This window comes from Juglans regia, chromosome 11 (assembly GCF_001411555.2).
Source record: "Juglans regia cultivar Chandler chromosome 11, Walnut 2.0, whole genome shotgun sequence".
NCBI classification, from domain to species: Eukaryota; Viridiplantae; Streptophyta; class Magnoliopsida; order Fagales; family Juglandaceae; genus Juglans; species Juglans regia.
In genome coordinates, this window is record NC_049911.1 from 36,885,824 (window position 1) to 36,904,565 (window position 18,742).

At 36.3% G+C, this 18,742-nt stretch overlaps 3 protein-coding genes across 12 annotated transcripts; 2 read left to right on the plus strand and 1 right to left on the minus strand.

Moving 5' to 3' along the window:
* The first annotated feature begins 2,568 nt into the window (after positions 1-2,568).
* Positions 2,569-7,341, plus strand: LOC109018728 (transcription factor bHLH80-like). Of its 3 annotated transcripts, XR_002000640.2 has the most exons (6): positions 2,630-3,107; positions 3,402-3,545; positions 3,662-3,727; positions 6,170-6,376; positions 6,673-6,741; positions 7,001-7,026. XR_002000640.2 is itself a non-coding variant. In XM_019000894.2 (5 exons), the coding sequence occupies exons 1-5, from the start codon at positions 2,637-2,639 to the stop codon at positions 7,046-7,048; spliced, it is 798 nt and encodes a 265-aa protein (XP_018856439.1). In that variant the 5' UTR covers positions 2,569-2,636; the 3' UTR covers positions 7,049-7,338. The 3 variants fall into 3 exon arrangements, 2 of the variants coding, with proteins under 2 accessions (XP_018856439.1, XP_035551650.1); XM_019000894.2 differs by lacking the exon at positions 6,170-6,376 and having other exon boundaries at positions 2,569-3,107; positions 7,001-7,338; XM_035695757.1 differs by lacking the exon at positions 6,170-6,376 and having other exon boundaries at positions 2,584-3,107; positions 6,949-7,341.
* Positions 7,342-7,687: 346 nt separating this feature from the next.
* LOC109018725 lies at positions 7,688-9,545 on the minus strand. The gene is made up of 2 exons (XM_019000885.2): positions 8,227-9,545; positions 7,688-8,148 (listed from the first exon to the last, which is right to left on the minus strand). Exons 1-2 carry the CDS (start codon positions 9,436-9,438, stop codon positions 7,846-7,848), a joined length of 1,515 nt encoding a protein of 504 aa, XP_018856430.2. The 5' UTR covers positions 9,439-9,545; the 3' UTR covers positions 7,688-7,845.
* Positions 9,546-12,936: 3,391 nt separating this feature from the next.
* Positions 12,937-18,384, plus strand: LOC109018726 (V-type proton ATPase subunit G-like). Of its 8 annotated transcripts, none has more exons than XM_019000889.2 (8): positions 12,937-13,301; positions 14,243-14,302; positions 14,485-14,531; positions 14,670-15,426; positions 16,242-16,335; positions 16,809-16,909; positions 17,138-17,299; positions 18,163-18,384. In XM_019000889.2, exons 5-7 carry the CDS (start codon positions 16,248-16,250, stop codon positions 17,279-17,281), a joined length of 333 nt encoding a protein of 110 aa, XP_018856434.1. In that variant the 5' UTR covers positions 12,937-13,301; positions 14,243-14,302; positions 14,485-14,531; positions 14,670-15,426; positions 16,242-16,247; the 3' UTR covers positions 17,282-17,299; positions 18,163-18,384. The 8 variants fall into 8 exon arrangements, with proteins under 8 accessions (XP_018856434.1, XP_035551651.1, XP_035551652.1 ...); XM_019000890.2 differs by having other exon boundaries at positions 13,261-13,301; positions 14,243-14,317; XM_035695758.1 differs by lacking the exon at positions 14,243-14,302 and having other exon boundaries at positions 12,938-13,301; positions 14,618-15,426.
* The last annotated feature ends 358 nt before the right edge of the window (positions 18,385-18,742 follow it).

Genomic DNA, 18,742 nt, shown 5'->3' on the forward strand with positions numbered 1-18,742 from the left:
TAGGTTTATTTCGTGTGAAACAAGTTGACCTGTTAATAAATTGTGTCTTAACGGGTTAATTCGTTTTGACCGAACCTATTAATATTAAATCCGAACTCACTAATTTCATATCGTATTCGTGTTGAATTTATGAATTGTGTCACATATTGATACCCTACATTTAGAAAAATATTAACTCATCGGCTGTCATAAGTCAAAATTAAATTATACATTTTATTTTTACCGTACAAATTAAGCTAAAAACAAACCATAAAAAATTAAAATTCTTACAAATTATGATCTTTACGTTCGTTAGCATTGGTAAAGCCACGTGTAGACTTGGGAGGTCATAGCCTCCAAAAGATTTAAAATCTCCTTCCCCCTCTCATCCTTAAATAAAAACTTTGAAAAAAAAAAAACTCTTGATCCATAACAAAAAAAAAAAAAATATATCCATTTCATTAGTCACCCTCTCGAATTTAAAATTGTTCTCGCAACCCACAAAAGATTCAAAATAACCTCATAATGTACATAAATTTGATAAACAAACCCGGACTTTGTTAAAAAGAAATGAAAAATTATAACCTTACAATTATTTTACAACTTTTTTAAAACTTTACATGAAATTAATGACAATTTTGTAATATTAATATTTCTTTTTAATAAAGTAGCATGATTTCAGTAGTTATTTGAAAACAAGTTGTAAAATAGTTGTAAAATAATTATACTTATATTATTACTCAATAAATAAAATTAATTGACAAGTTGTTGAAGATCAATTACGTCAAATCTAAGTTCAGCTTGATTCATTTATTAAATGGCCGTTAGTAAATGTTATTAAATTATAATTTGTATAAAAGATTGACACAGCTCAAATATATTCAAATACCTTTACATTTATTATTTTTGTGGTACTGTATTTAAATTTTTAAAAAGAATATTTATAGCCTCTAAAAGATAAGAAAAAACTGTGTTTATACTGTTAGTATGTGTGCAACGCGTTACTTAAATTCTTATAAATAGAATCAGACTTTAGTAATGTATTATTATTATTATTATTATTATATATAAGCAAGTATACATATTTACCTAAATGAATATAAAGAACAAAAATATGCTATATAAAATATTTTATTAACTAAAACAAAGCTCCAAGAGCAGCCGTGAATCGGGATGCCAATTTATACGTAGTGCATATGAGCAAGGCTTTTTTTGAAAAAAATAGGGTAATGCTATACTTGTAATTTCTTTTACATATATTTTACAATTCGTTTTAAATCAATTAATATAATCGTATCATTTCATTAAAAATTTTACATTACTATCTTTTATTTTAAATAAAGTTGTAAAATAGTTGTAAACTAATTCTAGACTTATCATTTTATAAAAAAAATAATGAAGAAAATGTTTCAGAAGCTGTTTTCTTCTAAGCCTCGTTTGATTATATATATGAGATGATATGAAAAATCTATAAATAATAATGAGATAATTTATGAATAGTAATAAAATTTTTACGAAATTTTAGAAAAAAAAAAGAGAGAAAAAAGTTAAATAAAAAATTATAAAGTTAAAAAGTAGATAAAATATAATTTTTTAATATAAATTTTATTTTAAAATTTAAAAAAATTAAATTATTTTTTATATTTTATTTAAAAGTTTAAAAAAATTATAATAATTAAGTAATAATTGGATAAAAAATTTAAAAATTTAAATTAAAAAATATTATATATTTAAATATTAAGATAAAATAAAATAAAATAATTAAGATGTCCAGAATCTAGTCTCTCTCAACGTTACGAAGAAAAAAAAAAAAAAAGAAAAAAAAAGAGGACCATGAGTGGTGCTGTTCCATCCTCTTACGTGGTGCACCTATCTCTGCCCGCTCACCTCATCTCTAATTAATTACCGTTGGCTCTCCCTCCCGAACAGAAATATCGTCGGTCTTCTTCTTTAAGTTTTCGTTTGTTACGATTAAATATCTCATCCATCTTATTTAATTTAATTTTATTATTATAATTTTTTTAAATTTTTATATAAAATAAAATAAAAAATTTAATTTTTTAAAATTTTAAAATAAAAATAATATTAAAAAAATATATTCTAATAATATTTTATTTAATTTTTTAACTTTAATCTCAATTTTTTTCATTTTATCTCTAAAAATAAACGGGTCCTAAATGATTTCATGCAACCAATCTACATTAATAAAAAAAAAAATTAGAGATAAAAATAATTTTTATAAAATAGAAGATCTTATTATTTTCCTAAATTTTTTTTATAATAAAAAAAATACGTAAATATTGATACACAATTTATTGCGTCTTTTTACCTCACCCTTACTGTATATCGGCTATCGAAAATAAGGTAATGTGAAGACCTCCACTCCACCTGGGTTATATCGGAATTTTCTTATTAAGAAATGGCAATAAAAACAACTAACTGCCATTGATAAAAGCAAAAGCAAAACCAAAAAAAGAAAGAAAAGACCGTGAACCGAACTTACCAAGATAACCCATAAAAAGCAAAAACAGAAGAAACAGAGGGCAGAAAAATATATAATTTAAAGTACTATTAAAAGAAGGGTTTCTTTCCTTTCTTAATTTAGAAGCTCCTTTGAAGCCTCAAGCCAGAAAAAGAATACAAACCCCTCGTCCCAGATGCGACCGACGCCTGCCGGTACAAGTGGCAGCACTGGTGGTGGTGGTGAACTGAGTCGTGGTGGACTCGCCCGCTTCCGCTCTGCTCCCGCCAGCTGGTTAGAGGCACTTCTCGAGGACGACGAAGAAGACCCCTTAAAGCCCAACCAGAGTTTAACTCAGTTACTTGCTGCTTCCAACTCTTGCACTCCCACTCCCACTTCCAGAGAAGACTCCGCCACCTTTGATTCTTCCTCCGCCGATCCCGGACTCTTTGACTCCGGTTCCTCCCCCGGCATCTTCAGGCAGAATAGCTCTCCAGCTGAGTTGCTTCAGAATTCGAGTCTTGGGTCTGAAGGCTACTTCTCCAACTTTCGTATTCCAGAAAATTACAACTATGTGTCGCACAATATCGACACTCCTCCCGGTAGTAAGCGGGAGAGGGAGGTTGAAGCCCAGCAATTGACTGCAGCAATTTTTTCATCTCGGCCGGTAGGCTGTTTGTTTATTATTTGAAGCTAAATGTGGGTTTCTTTTTATTGTGTGATTTGATACGAGTGAAGATTAATTTTAAGAAAAACAAAGAAACAAGATTTGTATTATTCGCTTTTGTTGATTGTGTCTTTTTTGGGTGTATTGGAGAGTGTTGAGTGTGGTATATATGAGATTTTAGAATATGTTGATATACCATTGGGTAGTTGAATATTAAACCTACGCCAATTTGACTGTTAATATAGAGTTGTACAATTTTTTTGACTTATTCTTTACAATCTTATTTTGGGGTAGAAAGGGGAACAAAGCGGTCAGGGACCTGATGGGGTGGGTGGTCTAAGAGATATGGAGATGGAAAATCTTTTGGAGGATTCAGTTCCTTGCCGGGTTCGGGCAAAGCGTGGTTGTGCTACACATCCCCGTAGCATCGCAGAGAGGGTGAGACTGATTACTTTGTTGCTGCATTATTCGATGTTATCGAGAAAGAATTTTTAAGTGTTTATGTTTAGTCCTAAATAAAGTTTCCTTTACCTCCCCCCTCTCTTTTGGCTTAGGTTCGAAGAACACGAATAAGTGATCGCATAAGGAAGCTTCAGGAACTGGTGCCCAACATGGATAAGGTAATTCTCAAAATTACAACTAATCGGAAATGTCTTTTCTTTACTATATTCTACACCATTAAATGCTTGACTTCAAGGGAAAATATAGTTTGATACCTTCATATAAATAATAGTGTGATCCTAAGTTGCATTGTAAATTACTTATCAAAAAAAAAAGTTGCATTGTAAATTGAATCTAACTGGAAAACATATTTGAGCAAATGGACTGTAATAAGTGTTGTTCACAGCAACTGATCCAGGAAACTGTAGATGAGGGAGCCAGAGCAAAGGATTCTGTTTGTTTGGCAACAGTCCATGTGAAATAGATTTTTATAATGGTCCGAGGAAATTGTCCATCAATCCAATCCATAATATACGTCAGATTAAAAATTCTAATCAGGTGGTTTTGGGGGCCATGGACTCCCTTGGCTTCCACAAATTCCCTCTCTGCATGTATCTGTGATGTATTTTTTATTATTTAAAGAATACTTACATATGATAAGTAATAAGCAAGAAAGTAGTGTATTAAGGAAGCCAAATTGTACTTGATAAATTTCAAGTAATATATAGAGCGAAGCTCTCTTTGTTGTAACCATCCCTCCCATTATGTCTTTTCTCATTGTATCTCCCCCACATCCGGAAGAACTCAAAACGGTCGATCAAAAGAAAGTCAGATGCTGTTGGTCCTATATCATTTTTAAGGACTCTAGGGCTGTCTGCCTGGACTATTATATCTGCAGGGCTTCAGCCCCATTAACATACATTAGCATGGCCTAATTCATCTTCCTTTACATAATATCCCAGTGATTCTAGTTTAGGTTTTTGTGTCATGGATATGCCAAACCTCTTATTTTTCTACTGTTGAATAGCACTTGATCTCATTCTGAATCTAGTTTGTTTGGTCACAATTGTGATGTCCTCAGCGGTTTTTTTTTCTAATCTTTGATTGTGTTCAAAGCTTACAAGGCCTTGGCTTGTGTCCTTTGTTTATTTCAAAATATCTTGTGAATGTTTGCAAATGCAATTTAAAATTGAAACAGTCGGTTGACTTTTTGTGTTGTGTTGTGGCTAGTTTGTTCTTTATCTAAGCTATTTGTTGGTTATTAGTCATGTGGATGGCATATATAATGCTGTTTGTGATGGCTGATTCTTGTAGCTTTCTCACGATATGTCCTATTTCTGAGTTTGATAATTGAAACAGATTTGTGCATTATTTATTGTGGCTAAAGCTGGTGATGCGTCAGTGTAAGGAAAAAGTTAAGAGGTTAATCCTGATTCACTCTTTACTATGAGATGATAAAAATTTTCGACAATAGTTCACTATCGTATGAAAAATCATGGATCCTTCTGCGAGCTATCGTCATGCTCTGAGGACAATTCAGGAAATATTTTAAAGTTGAGATAATTGGATTAGGCCTTATTAGTGTCGATTTGGGGGAATGCTTGATGATTTTAACCAGTATCATCCTTTGGCTTCTAATGATGGAGAGAGGAATTACAATTTTCTGTCCAGGCTGCATTTTGACCTCAGGAGCATTTGCTGTTAGCTCTTGGTGGGATGAGAACTTCCCATTGCTTAGTAAAGTTTGTATTTGAAGGGCCTCTGTTTACGTATGTACGTCCCCCAAGTTCTGCTGGATAAGACAATTTAGGCTTAGATTACCAGTAGTCAAGGTGCTCAGAAATTGAAATAGTGGCTCATGGTTACTTGATTATGACTGACATAATTTTGGTTGTTTTCGTAGTTGGTTCATCCAAGCTAATTGGCATGTTGTGCGTCCTACCTTATGTATATAAAGGATGCTCCTTGCTTGGGTCATATTATTGCTACTCCCAAATTGGAAAGTGTGGATTTCTTAACAAGGACAATCCACTGTTGCTTCTCCAAATTTGGACTAGGCTAGCGATCGCCTTGATAGGAGGTCCATGGATGAACTTTGTACCTATGTAGGATGTAATGTTGCTTGGAATGGAACATCCAATAATGTGGTGGCGAGATATAGTGCATAAGTGGCGTAGTGCGTACAGGGTCATGTCCCATACAGCGCATGAGATGCATAGTAAGATCTTTCCCAGAGTACATGAACTGGTGTTCTTGAAAGAAAATCAAACACGTTCATGTGGAAATTAAAACGTTATTGGTAGATCATGTGATCAATTAGGAATTGCCGGTGACTAAAAATAGAGTAGTGCTATTTACGGATAAAAAAAAATAGAGTAGTGCTATTTACAGATAAAAAAAATAGAGTAGTGCTATTTGAAGGCATTTATGTACACTACACACCATCCACATGACATATTTCATTTGTAAGATTCAAATTTTAAAATTGATATTCCAAACTAAATTATGCCATGTTGATGGTATGTGGTGTAGGTAAATGCCTTTAAATAGAATTATTCTTAAAAATAATCATTTTAAAAATATTTGAAACAAGCTGGGAATGATGGACATGTCTGCTACAGGTAAAAGGCAAGAGAGAGCTTTAAATGGTCCTCAATGTGCAAAACCTGACATATTGGTGGATTGAAGAAGACTTTTGTTCTTACTTTATGGATGGCCAAAGACTATGGTTCGTACCTAACCCCACCCCCCAATGTGCTAAACCTCACTGCAGTTAGTTTTTTACCCAATGTTAGAGACAGCGTCCTGCCTCCTTCCATTCACACTCGGTAAGTTGCATGGCTGGAGAAAAGTTAGAAGGCATAGATTGAGTTTTCAAAGCAATGTGTTTATTTTGTTGATTTTGATTGTGGTTAACCTGTCATATGCATGCCTGAAGGTTAAAAAGTATGTGGACAAAAACTGAAGGGTTAATATTTTAATGAGTGGGGGGTTGTTTCTTTTAAATCACTTGCTGCATCTTGATTAACAAGCAAGGTGATAATGGAGATATAAATTTATGCTTCTGAATCTTTAGGATTTAGCAGCAATTATTTATTTTTGGCATGTTCATTGTAATTTGCAGCAAATAAATACTGCAGATATGTTAGAAGAAGCAGTGGAGTATGTTAAGTTTCTTCAAAAGCAGATTCAGGTACTCCCTGCTTTGAGCTACTTTGAAAGATTTTTTGAGTTTATAATAAGATATACAGGCAGATGAATGAAATTGTGAGATTTTGTAGGATTGCCATTTTATTTTACGTAACTGGCAAATCCAAATGTTCTTTTTCTTCCCCCCCTTCTAGGAAATTGATTAGATGCTGAGAGGTATGATTTGATTGTGTATGGTGTTTGACTTAAGTACAAAACAGAATGCATATTGTTCACAAATCGAGACTTCCGGAACATTGCAGGAACTCTCCGATCATCAGCAGAAATGCAAATGCATAGCCAAGGATTAAGCACGAGAGTGTATTAAAATAGCTCCCAGAATCGTGTAATTATATGATTTTTGAGGTTTCAGAAAAGGTTCGCCATATTGATTTGCCATTAATATTCTCTGTGCTCTCAAATATACGCTTTGTAATTACAAGATCAAGCACACTCCTCCTTGATATGTAGATTTCAGGTTCAATAATTGAGTCTATAATTGGGTCTGTAATTCCGACTTGGAAAAAAATGTTTGTAGTTGCAAATAATGCATTTTTTTTTTCCCAATTGCTGTTGCCCCAACTTCCTTATTTAAGATGATGTATTTCTTTCATAGTCACTTCCATGTTTACGGAAAATTTGTCTTTTCCTTGATGAGTGGAAAATTTATATTTTCTGAAACCATTGTGTTCACTAATTACCAGAAGCCCTGGACATCCATTCCAAGTGAAGTGTTTCAAGTTGATAGTTTTGCAATCTTCTATTGAACGGGGCATCGTTTTAATGTAAAGGGAAATGATATTCCTCCAGCTTAATTGAAGATCCCTCAATCGGAGAGTTTTGAGCTCCCCTTCTAATCCAAAGCGTGAATTTGCTATCCAGGTGTAACGTTATAAAAAAATCAGAAGCCGAACGTTGCCTTGGATTTTCTGTGCAAAATCTCTTTCTAACGTTACATGCAATATTAAGAAAGTTTCTCATGTATTTCCGTCCGTGTCACAACCTAGAGCGTAAGTATCACATATACATATATATATATACACGGGAAGAACAGATCATATATATATATATATAGAGAGAGCAGCATATGTACAAAACAGCACTTCCATTAGCAGGTCAAGTGCTGAGGACGCTGGCCGAGGTAAACGAGATGCCAACTGAGAGCCATCAAGGTCAGGATGTTAATGAAAGACGAGTAGGTGTTTAACTTCTTAAGCTTGTCATTTAATCTAACAATCCGAATCCTGATAATTTCCTGCTCTGCTCCTTCAAGTGAGGGTGCAGTTGTAGTTGTGGTTGAAGCTGCAGGATCAGCATCTTGTTGCCGCTCAGAGGCCCGGTTAGGTTCAGCAGTCAGTTCCTCTCTTTCTCTTCCTTCTTCCTTCTCCATCTTTATCCTCTCAAACATGATCTGTATTTTACAACAGAGAGAAATGAAACTTTTGCTAGTGAATTTAGCAAGGGATGTAAAGATATTTGAGATATATACCTTAGTGGCTCGTGGCTCCAAGAAGAGCATATTGAAGAAAACCATCAAAAGCGAGGCCAATAGATAATAGCCTTGAAACATTTCGGCTTGGCTTGAGAACAAACTCTTCGTATTGCCCAACAAGAGCCCCATCAAAGACGCCCCGATGCTAACAGCCATGGCACTGAAATACACAGGATATATCTTGCTCTGCACTATCACGAACTGCTGCCTCGGAAGGACCCCGGCCAGTATATAGCTCGAAATGAATGTAACCCAGACGCACATCCCGTAAGCCGTGGCCAACCCCAGTAAGTTGATCACACACATCAAGCAACTCATTGTCTCCGGGGACTTCACGTACTTGGCAGCATCACGCCCAACCTCTCGTCCTCGCTCGAATTTCCAACTCAATTTCTTCTTACTCTGATCAGTCTTTAACTTGTCCGCAGCGTGCTCTGCCGTCTGTTTGGCTTCTTTGGCCTTCTCCACCACCTCTTCTTTAGCCATCTCCACTCTATCTGACACGTTCCTGGCTATATCCTCTGCAATCGTCTTGGTAATGTCCGTTGCATCCTTTACAGACTCTTTAACGCGTTCTTCAACCTCGCGAGCTTTCCTGGATACCGTTTCTTTCGATTTACCTAATGTGTGCCCTGCAGCCTCTCCAACCTCGCGTGCCTTCTCCTTTGCCTCTTCTTTTGCTGCATGTGCCACCTCCTTCGTCTTGTCAATCGCCTCGTGTGCCGTCTCAGAAACCATCTCTTTAGCCTTACCCATTGCACTTGCTATCTTGTGCTTGCATTTGCTTAAGGCGTCGCATATGAGCTCCTTATTAGTGACATGGCTCTCTCTGATCTCCCCGTTTTCAGATGACTGTGTAAGGCCTTGGCCGAGATTCGGAAGGAATGAGGAGGCTTCTTTTATCTTCTCCTTAACGTTTTCTACCATACCCGATGCGGCGGATGAGATGCCCCCTTCAGCGCTGGCAATAGAATCGGGCTTGCGTATGTGGTGTTGCTCTGGTGAGATAGAGACTATGGTGTTAGGCTGGCCATCTTGTTCATACTCAACAACAATCGTTCTATGGCCTTCTTTCACTATCACGTCCCGACCATCTCCTTGCCTCTGCTTCTGCTTCTGCTTCTGCTTCTGCTGCTCTGGGGTTGGAGACCACACTCCGGCTGCTGCCAGTGAAGTGAGAAGGAGACACAAGGACAACAGGTTCATCATCGATCTTAATTTGTTTCTATTGATCTTCCAGTTTTATTTGAATCAGAGGCTTGGTAAGTAATAATGGTATGATGAGGAAGTTGAGTTGATGGCTTGATTTTGCGGTGGGAAGGTAGCTAGCACGTTGCGGTTGAGTTCAAGTGACGTGTGGGTGTGCATCACTGCATGCACACGTAGTTTATCCGCGTGTCGAATTTGCAGGGCCTTACTTTAAGTAATAGTTGTGATAGGGCCGGCCAGAAGGGTGTCGAATGAATGTATGCTGATATTTTGTTCTAGAAAAAATGAGTGAAAAAATCTATTCATCGTATAAATTTTTATCATTCTTCTATTATTTATGATGTGAAATTAAACGATAGACAAGTAAAATATAATAAATAATTTTCAATCACTTAATATCACATCATAAAATGATGAAAAGATGATAAAAATTAAGATGATGAGTAGCATTACTCTTGACTATACAATTTACTTCATTTAATTAAATACTCAACATGTTGGGCTCACTCGTTGAATGAAAATCTGATCCACACTTGAGAGGAAGCGTTAAAATATAAATTAAAAAAAAATTCATCTCATCAATCACTATTTATCATTTCACACCTCACACCATATAAAAAACACTCATATATACCGAAGGGAATGGATTTGGTGGACTAAACTACCTGTATTAGGTTAATTCCAATGAGCTCATAACAAATCATCATTACACTGAAGTGGAATGATCCCAAAACACTGCTTTAAGGCCCACATCAAGTTACCTATGGACCGGCATGATCTAAAAGCAATTAGGGTGGTGAATGATGGAACATGCCCTGATGGAGCGCTGGATTACAAAATCAAGATCATGAATCCAATGATGAAATTAGTTGTCGTGAAGCTAGTAAACTGCCAGGAATGGAAAGGAATTATCTAATTTCTTCCACTGATTGTACCGTAGAAAATTTGGACAGTCTGAGACGACAATATTCTGTCATTTCCACAATAATTAAAAAAGAGTCAGTACTTGAGAAAGAACATTGTGCCGAAGGGACTTCTACGGAAATGCCCTGTTGTGATGGACTTGAAGACAAGGGGAATTTGATGTAGGATGAAGCATCTGCACTTTCCCCGGAAGGAAATGCTTTTAAAATGAAAATCTCCATGAAGAGTGATATTAGCTCAGACAATGACCAATCTGTTGACAGAGAAAATAGTGAGTTAGAAGACGGGAGAGTGGACGGGTGTTGGTCAAATGCTGGTGAAAGTGGACTGAAGTCTGTGATGCAGGCATGCATCTTCTCACGAGAAACAATATAGAGCCGAGTCTTCATCTTCTAACACAATACATATAGCTCTTCCAGCTTCTTCAAATGACAGCTATCAGGTAACTTCAGTGGATGCTAAAGCCTGTATGCATAGCAAAACTTGTGCCATCGAGACTTCCATTTGCATGGACTTAAGGAGTAATCTCAAAGAGTCTGCAGTCCAAATTTCAGCCATGGGTATGGAAGCAAAAGATTCCAAAGATGTGCTGGATCTTACCATATTTCAACCCGGAAAACTACAAAATGTGGATAAGGCTTCAGCTATTGTCCATGTCATATTGAGCAATAGTAATAGGGTAGTGGGGATGATTTCAGACCATAACTCTCTTGCTGCGGAAGATGTTGATCTTCAAAATCCAATCTTGCTTAAGAGTAGAGTTGCAGAAGTTACGAATAAAGATAAAGTGCAGCCTTTTTATGAGCTGGATGATGCACTGGAGGTGGCTCGGAGAGTTGCAAGAGAAGTGGAGAGAGAAGTTGGTACATATGGGGAGATCTCAGGAAGCTCTTCTTCTGTACAAGAGAAAATTGGTGTGGAAATTCAAACGAGCTCTGTTGATTCGGCAGATTCAAATAAAAAAGACTGCTTAACAGAAACTGGAAGCAGAATCCAGTTATCAAGTAGTGAACTAGATAACTGTAATAGTTGTACTTGGAAGTCAAAGAGCCTTCACATGGCATGGATCCCAAGATGTAGCTGCCAGTGACAAGACCAAGACCAAGACCAAGACCAATCTCTTTAGAATTGATCTTGTAAGAAAGGGGCACCCATAGTGGGCACCCCTTCATCTCCTCTTGGGGGTTATGAAGTGGCTCTTAAGCCACTTCATGAGGCTTGATGGCTGGTCCTTAATGGCCAGCTAAGGGGGTTACACTGGAGAGGCTATTTAAGTAGTCTCTCCCCCTCTTTAGAGGAAAGACTTGGACAAACAAACTCTCTCTCAAATGGTTCTCTCTAGTCACGACATCTAGGCTGTGGAACGTGTGAGTGTTGCTCTGGTATTACCACGTAGCACACTCTACCATCGATGTGAAGATCATGGATGAACAACGATATTGGAGAATCCGTGGAACAACCGCACTAGATCCGAGATATTTCCTGTATGGTAATATCGCTTCCGCTGTGTATTCTGATCTATTATTTCTAACAGATCTTAATGAAAATATCTTGCCCAATGAAGAGGGATACCCCAACCATTCAGTCAATTTAACTACATGAAGCACAAGCTGGTTCTTGCTCTCTTGTACACACATAGCTTAAGAAGCATCGGACCAAGCGTGTCCTTTCTTGGAGCTGATTTTTTTTCATTTATGCAGTTGATAGTCTCGATCCATTCTCCAAAAACCGACCATCTTTCCACCCCATTTGTTATCTTTACCATATACAATAATTTCATTTGAAAATCTTTACACACCACATATCAATTTAATTTTAAAAACTGAATCTTACGACTCAAATTATGTCATCTGAAGTTCAAGGCATATACTCTCTAGAGCAACCACTACACCTGCATGCTCTCTGTACCCTACGAACTCAAGTGATATTGAACAAGTAGAAAACGCATTCCTGTCGTAAGGGAAAGCTTCAAAGGCCTTATTTATTTATTTATTACTATCTATGGAAGACAATTGTAAGAAAGCCATGATATTGACTAGCATGTATTTTCTGATTGGATTGAATTGGTTCATGGTATTAGCCGAACGCACATTGCCGTCTTGTTTCCTCAATTAATTTACATGATGAACTTGCATGACGAAGAATGACACCTCGCAATTTCATCTGTCGCAATTTCAGTTATCCAAATTCTTTCGAGTCTGCCCTCCATTTCATTATATGGTGTGAAACCTTTTCTATCCCTCGGCCCAGCAGGCTGCGTCCCTAAAATTTATAGAGATTGACCAAAGTTTTAGAAATCATGTTTAGATGAATCTTAGAAAGATCCTTGTATGGTGAGACATACTCTGTCAAGTTTATTTGAAAACGATAAAGGTTACATACTAGTTTTAGATGTGTAACAGTTAATACTTTCACGATTGAGTATTTTTTCTATAAAAGGACTGTCAAGGATTATATACGTACAAATCATTTATATGTCAAAAAGAGTTTTGTATTTCTATCTAGTTAAGTACACGTGTCAGTGTGTGTGTGTGTGAGAGAGAGAGAGAGAGAGAGAGAGATGACCAGTGGCTCTGGTTTTAGCATTGGTGGGTGTGATGAGGTTATTATTATCCACTGGTGCCAAATTCAACTTGTAAGGGAAAAGAAGCCACTCACCCCGATAATGCTTTAGGGTCCGGCAACTGCAAGGCCAATCTCACAAATTCTCTCTCTTTTTCATTAAGAAGATCGTCATATACTTCTTTTTTTTTGGGTAATTAAGACAGATGGCCGAGCTCTCTTTGTGTTGCAATAGCTTGACTCCCCGAGCACTACCACCACGGCCAGTTCAGCATCCTCGGTCAAGTCCAAGCTGGATACCTACAGGTGGCTTAGAGCAAAGACGTGGAACAAGAGCAGCGTTCGCAGCAAAACCTGGTGGATTTTCGCTTAATTCGGTATTACTCTTTTGATTTGTAGCTCTAGTTTCCGCAACGATTTTTGGACCACGTTTGTTTCCCTCTCATGGCTCTTACTTTTAAAGACGAACCAACTATGGTCAGCAAATGTATGCCAGATAGTTTGTCATATTAATATGAAGTGTGCAGAGACAGTTCCAATATCGTTTGCCTGTGTAGAAATTAAAACGAGTCATTACAGCACACTCTAAAAGCATACCCATTTCATGGCTTAGCGTCTCGTTCTTCATAAGTAATGTCACCAGCACAAATCATCAACTCTTTTAATCACACTTTTAGTAATTCCTTAGTGGCATTGTGTCACTTGCGAACCCTAATCAGTAACTTAATTAGAGAGTTTCGGTCCTAGAAACCATACCACAACCTGTTCAAAGCTCTGCTAGCCTAGTTGTGGCTTCTATATTGCATCTGGGTCCGAAATAAAAAATCTTGGCAAAAGAGCCCTGCATTTCCCAACTTTTCATATGCCCAAAAAATTATAAAACAAATCTGAAAGTACTTCAAACAGCTATACAAATGAGCCGGCAACACCATGTCTCTGCATGAGGATTGATTTTATCCTTGGCTATAATCCTTGGCGTGGTTAATTGGGATGTGTTTGACAGTTATATATATGGCAGTCTCAACATTGCCTGTGTGTGAAAGTCAACACCATCTCTCTGCATGAGAGAAGGAGAGCAGATATAGAATATGGAACGGTCAGATCACTGTTTTATCATTTATGAGAAAGAACCTAAAAAACCTTTCGATCGGGAGCTTGATTGACTGGATTATAAATTACGTGAACACAAAGGAGCGACCTACTAAGCAAAGAGTATCTTCGAGTTATATCTCCATTGCTTTTACTGATGGTATAAATATAATGCAAATTCGAATTTAGATTATCATGTATGTTTGCATTTTTTTCGAATGGTGTGCAGATCTCGAAAAGTTGTCAAACATGTAGAGGAAAAGGTGCTATAGAATGTCCAGGCTGTAAGGTAGTGCTTGTGCATGTGCGTGTGTAGGGGCCAAGGCTCTGCAGGGGATCATTAAGATTTTATTTATTTGTTTGGCCTGGACTGACTTGTGCTTGAACTCAGGAGAACAATGAGCCTTCATATTCTCGTTTTTGTTTTATTTTCGATATTCTGATCAAGCTAAATAATTTTTTCATCTGTAGGGAACAGGAAAAAATAAGAAGAATGGAAATATTTTTGAGCGCTGGAAGTAAGTTCATTGTATTTTTGATGAATTAGCTTGGCTTATCTATGAATTGAAGAATGTATATTAGTTTTTAATGTGCATTGGTTTAGATGTTTTGACTGCCAAGGATTCGGGCTAAAGAGTTGCCCTCGCTGTGGGCAGGGTGGGCTAACGCCAGAGCAAAGGGGAGAGAGATAACTTCCAAGTTGTTTATAGCACATTGAATTTATACATTGTACCTATTTATGGAAATTGATCCGAATACTTGATGAGAAATCAGGATCAATAGTTAAAACTTGTATTTGTTACTCTGCAAGGAGTCTGATTAACTTCGCTAGCTACAGTTGGACCCCTCAATTGTCTCGACCTGCAAAACCAAGTATGCTTATTAATCAGAAGAGACGAGAGCGTGCAGTGTGCACAACACTATCCAAATACAGGAAACTTTTGAGCTCTATTCACGAGAAAGATGTAGAATTGCTGCTCCCTCCCAGCAACAGCAGAGAGGGGTAGGTGTGGCGTGGTGTGTTGGTATCGAAGCCTAGCTATCATTCATCTATCTGCTTGGTAGTTGCCAACACACGCATCTCTATAAAATAAAGAGGAAGATGAGCAAGTTCAAATATAAGCCCTGCGCCTCCAAGACTCTGTTATATATATAGTGTTTAGTGCATCGTGATGATAAGGGTGGACACTTGTTATATATATATTAAATACGGTATGTATGAGAGAATGTCTCAAAATGTACGTGGACACTTGTTGCGTAACATGACGTTTTGACTAGGAAAACATACTAACTAACCCCGTTAACCATGCAAAGCCCTCTCTCTCTCTCTCTCTCTACAGCCACTCTTCCTCTTCCTAGGGGTTGGCTTAATTTCCATGTACGTAATCGGCATTGATCTCCAATTTCATTCAGGTATTCATATCTTATGTTTTGTCATGATCTATTTGTGATTCTCTATTTTAAATCACCATCTATTTGTGAAGATTCATCATGTCCTTAATTCTTTCATTTGTTCGATTCCTTTTATCGCATTAATTATAGATCGGGAAATTGGAAGAATTAGTTGCGTTGCGTTGCGTGCATATATTTAATCAAATAGTTCATCGTATTTCGGAAACCATGGAAACTACTGCATTTTATTTGTGATGATTTTCATAACAATGATTTTTTTTTTTTTTTAAATATCGAGTACTAAGCTATTGTTTTTTGGGATATTAATTATGCCCTCGCAATATATATGCATTGTTTGTTTGTCTTTCCATATGGTTTTCAAGAGCTTTTCCTTTGGAATGGTTTTGACATGATTTTCTTTTATTTCCTTGATATTACAAGAAAAGGAACGGAGAGTGAGTGGCTATCCATTTTTAATATGAAACCGAACGTACCCACCCCGATGGATCCATCGAGTTTGAGAGACAGACAATTGGTTACCAATAAACTGATGAGACAGTCATAAATTTAGGAAGATAATTAGAACCTAATTTGGAATTAATACGCGAGGGTGGCATTAAAAACCTCAGTAGTACTGATTAATTCAGCAAGAAGATGATCATCATGTAGCTAGCTAGCGTTGATTTATTTATTCCTGATCGTCGATCGAGCATCAGATTGTTTTAAAATATGATTTCTTATTCATTGGGTTGGGTACTTACGTAAATGCATATATGGCGTCTATTTTTCTAAATACTCATCGAATTAAACGTACGTACGTACTGTTCTCTCTGCAGTTTAAGATGGATTCCTTTAGAGGACAAGGTGGCATTCAGATGCTGTTAACTGCGGAACAGGAGGCCCAACACATCGTTTCCAGTGCTAGAAACTGTAACGCCTAACTTTATAGAGCATTGCTATTCATAAGCTCATACACCACACACCATAATTATTTTTATTATTTTTTTAAAGTTTTTTTTGGTTTTATTATTCTTAAAATAATTGAATTATTTTACTCATAATTCATATACCACACATTTGATAAGAGAATAAAATTAAAAAAATTATAAAAATGATGGTGTGTTGTGTATGAGGCTTAGAAATAAAATTTTTCAACTTTATATATATATATATACGTTCCACCTACACCTGCTTCTCCATAATTAATATATCAAATTAATATCTGTCTAATTAATTAAGAGTTTCATAATACTACGTACTCTTGAAGACTATTTAAATCATATCTCCCAACATTAATTAGCCTCATCATCCCCCCAATTGTTTTAATTAAGCTTCTCACTTTTTTTTTTTAAATGTCATTTTTTTCATATGAATCTCTCACTTTGCCTTATATTAATGATCAGTAAAGATAAAAAGGTTGAAGCAAGCGCAAGAAGACGCAGATAGGGAGGTGGGACTCTATCGCTCTCATCTGGAAGCTGAGTTCCAAAAGAAAATTGCTGAGGTACCTCCTCAATTTGTAACCATTCTTGTTTCCATCAACTCGACGTGTTTAATGTCTTTATGAAATTCTTATCATCATGATCGCCACCATGAATTTTATAAATCATGACTTTTTCTTTGGGTGTGCGTGTGCAAGCTGCAAAACATGAGATTTTCGAGTTTAGCTTGCTTGATTTCAAGATTTTGTTCTTTTTGTACGTCATTGGGTCTTATATAATTATCTTCATAGACTAGTGGGAGCTCTGGGTTTAATGCAAAACGGCTTGAAGTGGATACTGAAGTGAAGATTCAAAACTTGAAGGAATCAGCATCTAGAATCTCATCTGATGTGATTGGCATGCTCATCAAGCATGTTACAACATTGAATAAATGATCTCATGTGTACATGAAGGTTAGTTTAACTACTTTCATCAATTAAGATACCAGCTACCAACATATTATTATAGTTTTTGTTTCGAGTTGGTTAATAGATAGGGCAAAATTGTAGCCTTTCGGATTCAAAAACTTCAACTCTTGCATGGCTAACCCTTTCTCGATGCTAGAGAAAACAGGACAGTGGCAGCATGCTCTGGTAAACAGCTAGCCCGATCGAAAACTTCAAATTAACTAGGCAGATAAATGTCTGAGCGAAAGAAATAAGAAAAGTTATCATGTCGGTCATGATCACCCCTCACCTAAAATAGTTTGTTTATGTAATTTTCTACGAGGACCTCATATCAGGTTTGTGAAGTCTGATTTATTTTTATAACAGCTCGATTTGGTGACTCGAGTACACGATAATGATTCATTACGGTTTTATGGTAAAGTTTCAATGAGCCCTTTGGACGAAATTTTTTTAACCCTATTTGTGGCTTGATAAACGCCAAATAGAAAGTTAACTCGATGTTTGTAAAACAAATTGTTTGAGCGAAATTCAGACAGAGAGTTCGCTTGACTCTCTCTCAACATGTCGCTCGAACAAATATCAGACAGAGAGTTTTCTCAAGCGCATAACGCGATAATTGAAGAATTAAGATTTTCGCTATGTAACCATATATATATTTATTATGAGCAGTATAGTCATCTAGAACAGTATATTTTGTTTCACGAATAATTTGTCATTCCTCAACATAATTTGGATATATATATATATATATATATAGTCGTGAATCTCATGAATGGAATTAGATGAGTAATATATCTGATTTCGTCTGATCCCACAACTTTTTGTTTGTTTTCTTGGTAATACTGATTATGTTGTTGCGTGTTATGCAGGCAGCCATAATGAGAGAAGAAGCCATGAACGCAATATTAATAAGCTGCAACTGCATGTATGCTGCATATATAGCAGGCCAGATGTATCTACTCTCTTTCCAATAAGCATATTTTGCCATATTTTCTTTTCTAAGCCTATTAATGTAGTCTTGATCTGCAATTAATGATCTTTTATATTCTTTAAAATTCTTGCAATCCTACCCATTTATTTTTGTTTCCAAACCTAGTCTCATTCTTTAACATTCGCTCCGCAGCTATTAAAAAATAAGAGATCTTGTGATTAGTTGAACGTGAACCTCCAGTTAGTTCTTACATCCATGATGGTAGTGACCAATCCAAGGAGGGAAACAGATAGCAAACATGTGGGAATAAGTAGGATATAGAATGTATAATAAATAACATGCATTTGAGTTGAAATAATTAATTTAATAACTTGAGGCTTAGGATATAAAATTTGGTAAGTAATTTTAAAGACCAAAGACTTTTTTTTACATTTATTATACAATGTCAATGAGTTTGGAGAATGCCAAAAAATGTGAAATGCTCTAGTCACTAAAACATCTCATAAAAGTAAATCCAG

Coding starts and splice junctions, on each gene's coding strand:
- LOC109018728 (XM_035695757.1), top strand. CDS start 2,637: ATGCGACCGACGCCTGCCGGTACAAGTGGCAGCACTGGTGGTGGTGGT. Junction 3,108..3,401: donor CAATTTTTTCATCTCGGCCG/GTAGGCTGTTTG, acceptor ATTTTGGGGTAG/AAAGGGGAACAAAGCGGTCA. Junction 3,728..6,672: donor TGGTGCCCAACATGGATAAG/GTAATTCTCAAA, acceptor TGTAATTTGCAG/CAAATAAATACTGCAGATAT.
- LOC109018725 (XM_019000885.2), bottom strand. CDS start 9,438: ATGATGAACCTGTTGTCCTTGTGTCTCCTTCTCACTTCACTGGCAGCA. Junction 8,149..8,226: donor TGGAGCCACGAGCCACTAAG/GTATATATCTCA, acceptor TGTAAAATACAG/ATCATGTTTGAGAGGATAAA.
- LOC109018726 (XM_019000886.2), top strand. CDS start 13,131: ATGGCCGAGCTCTCTTTGTGTTGCAATAGCTTGACTCCCCGAGCACTA. Junction 14,318..14,484: donor GTAAGGTAGTGCTTGTGCAT/GTGCGTGTGTAG, acceptor TTTCATCTGTAG/GGAACAGGAAAAAATAAGAA. Junction 14,532..14,617: donor AATATTTTTGAGCGCTGGAA/GTAAGTTCATTG, acceptor GCATTGGTTTAG/ATGTTTTGACTGCCAAGGAT.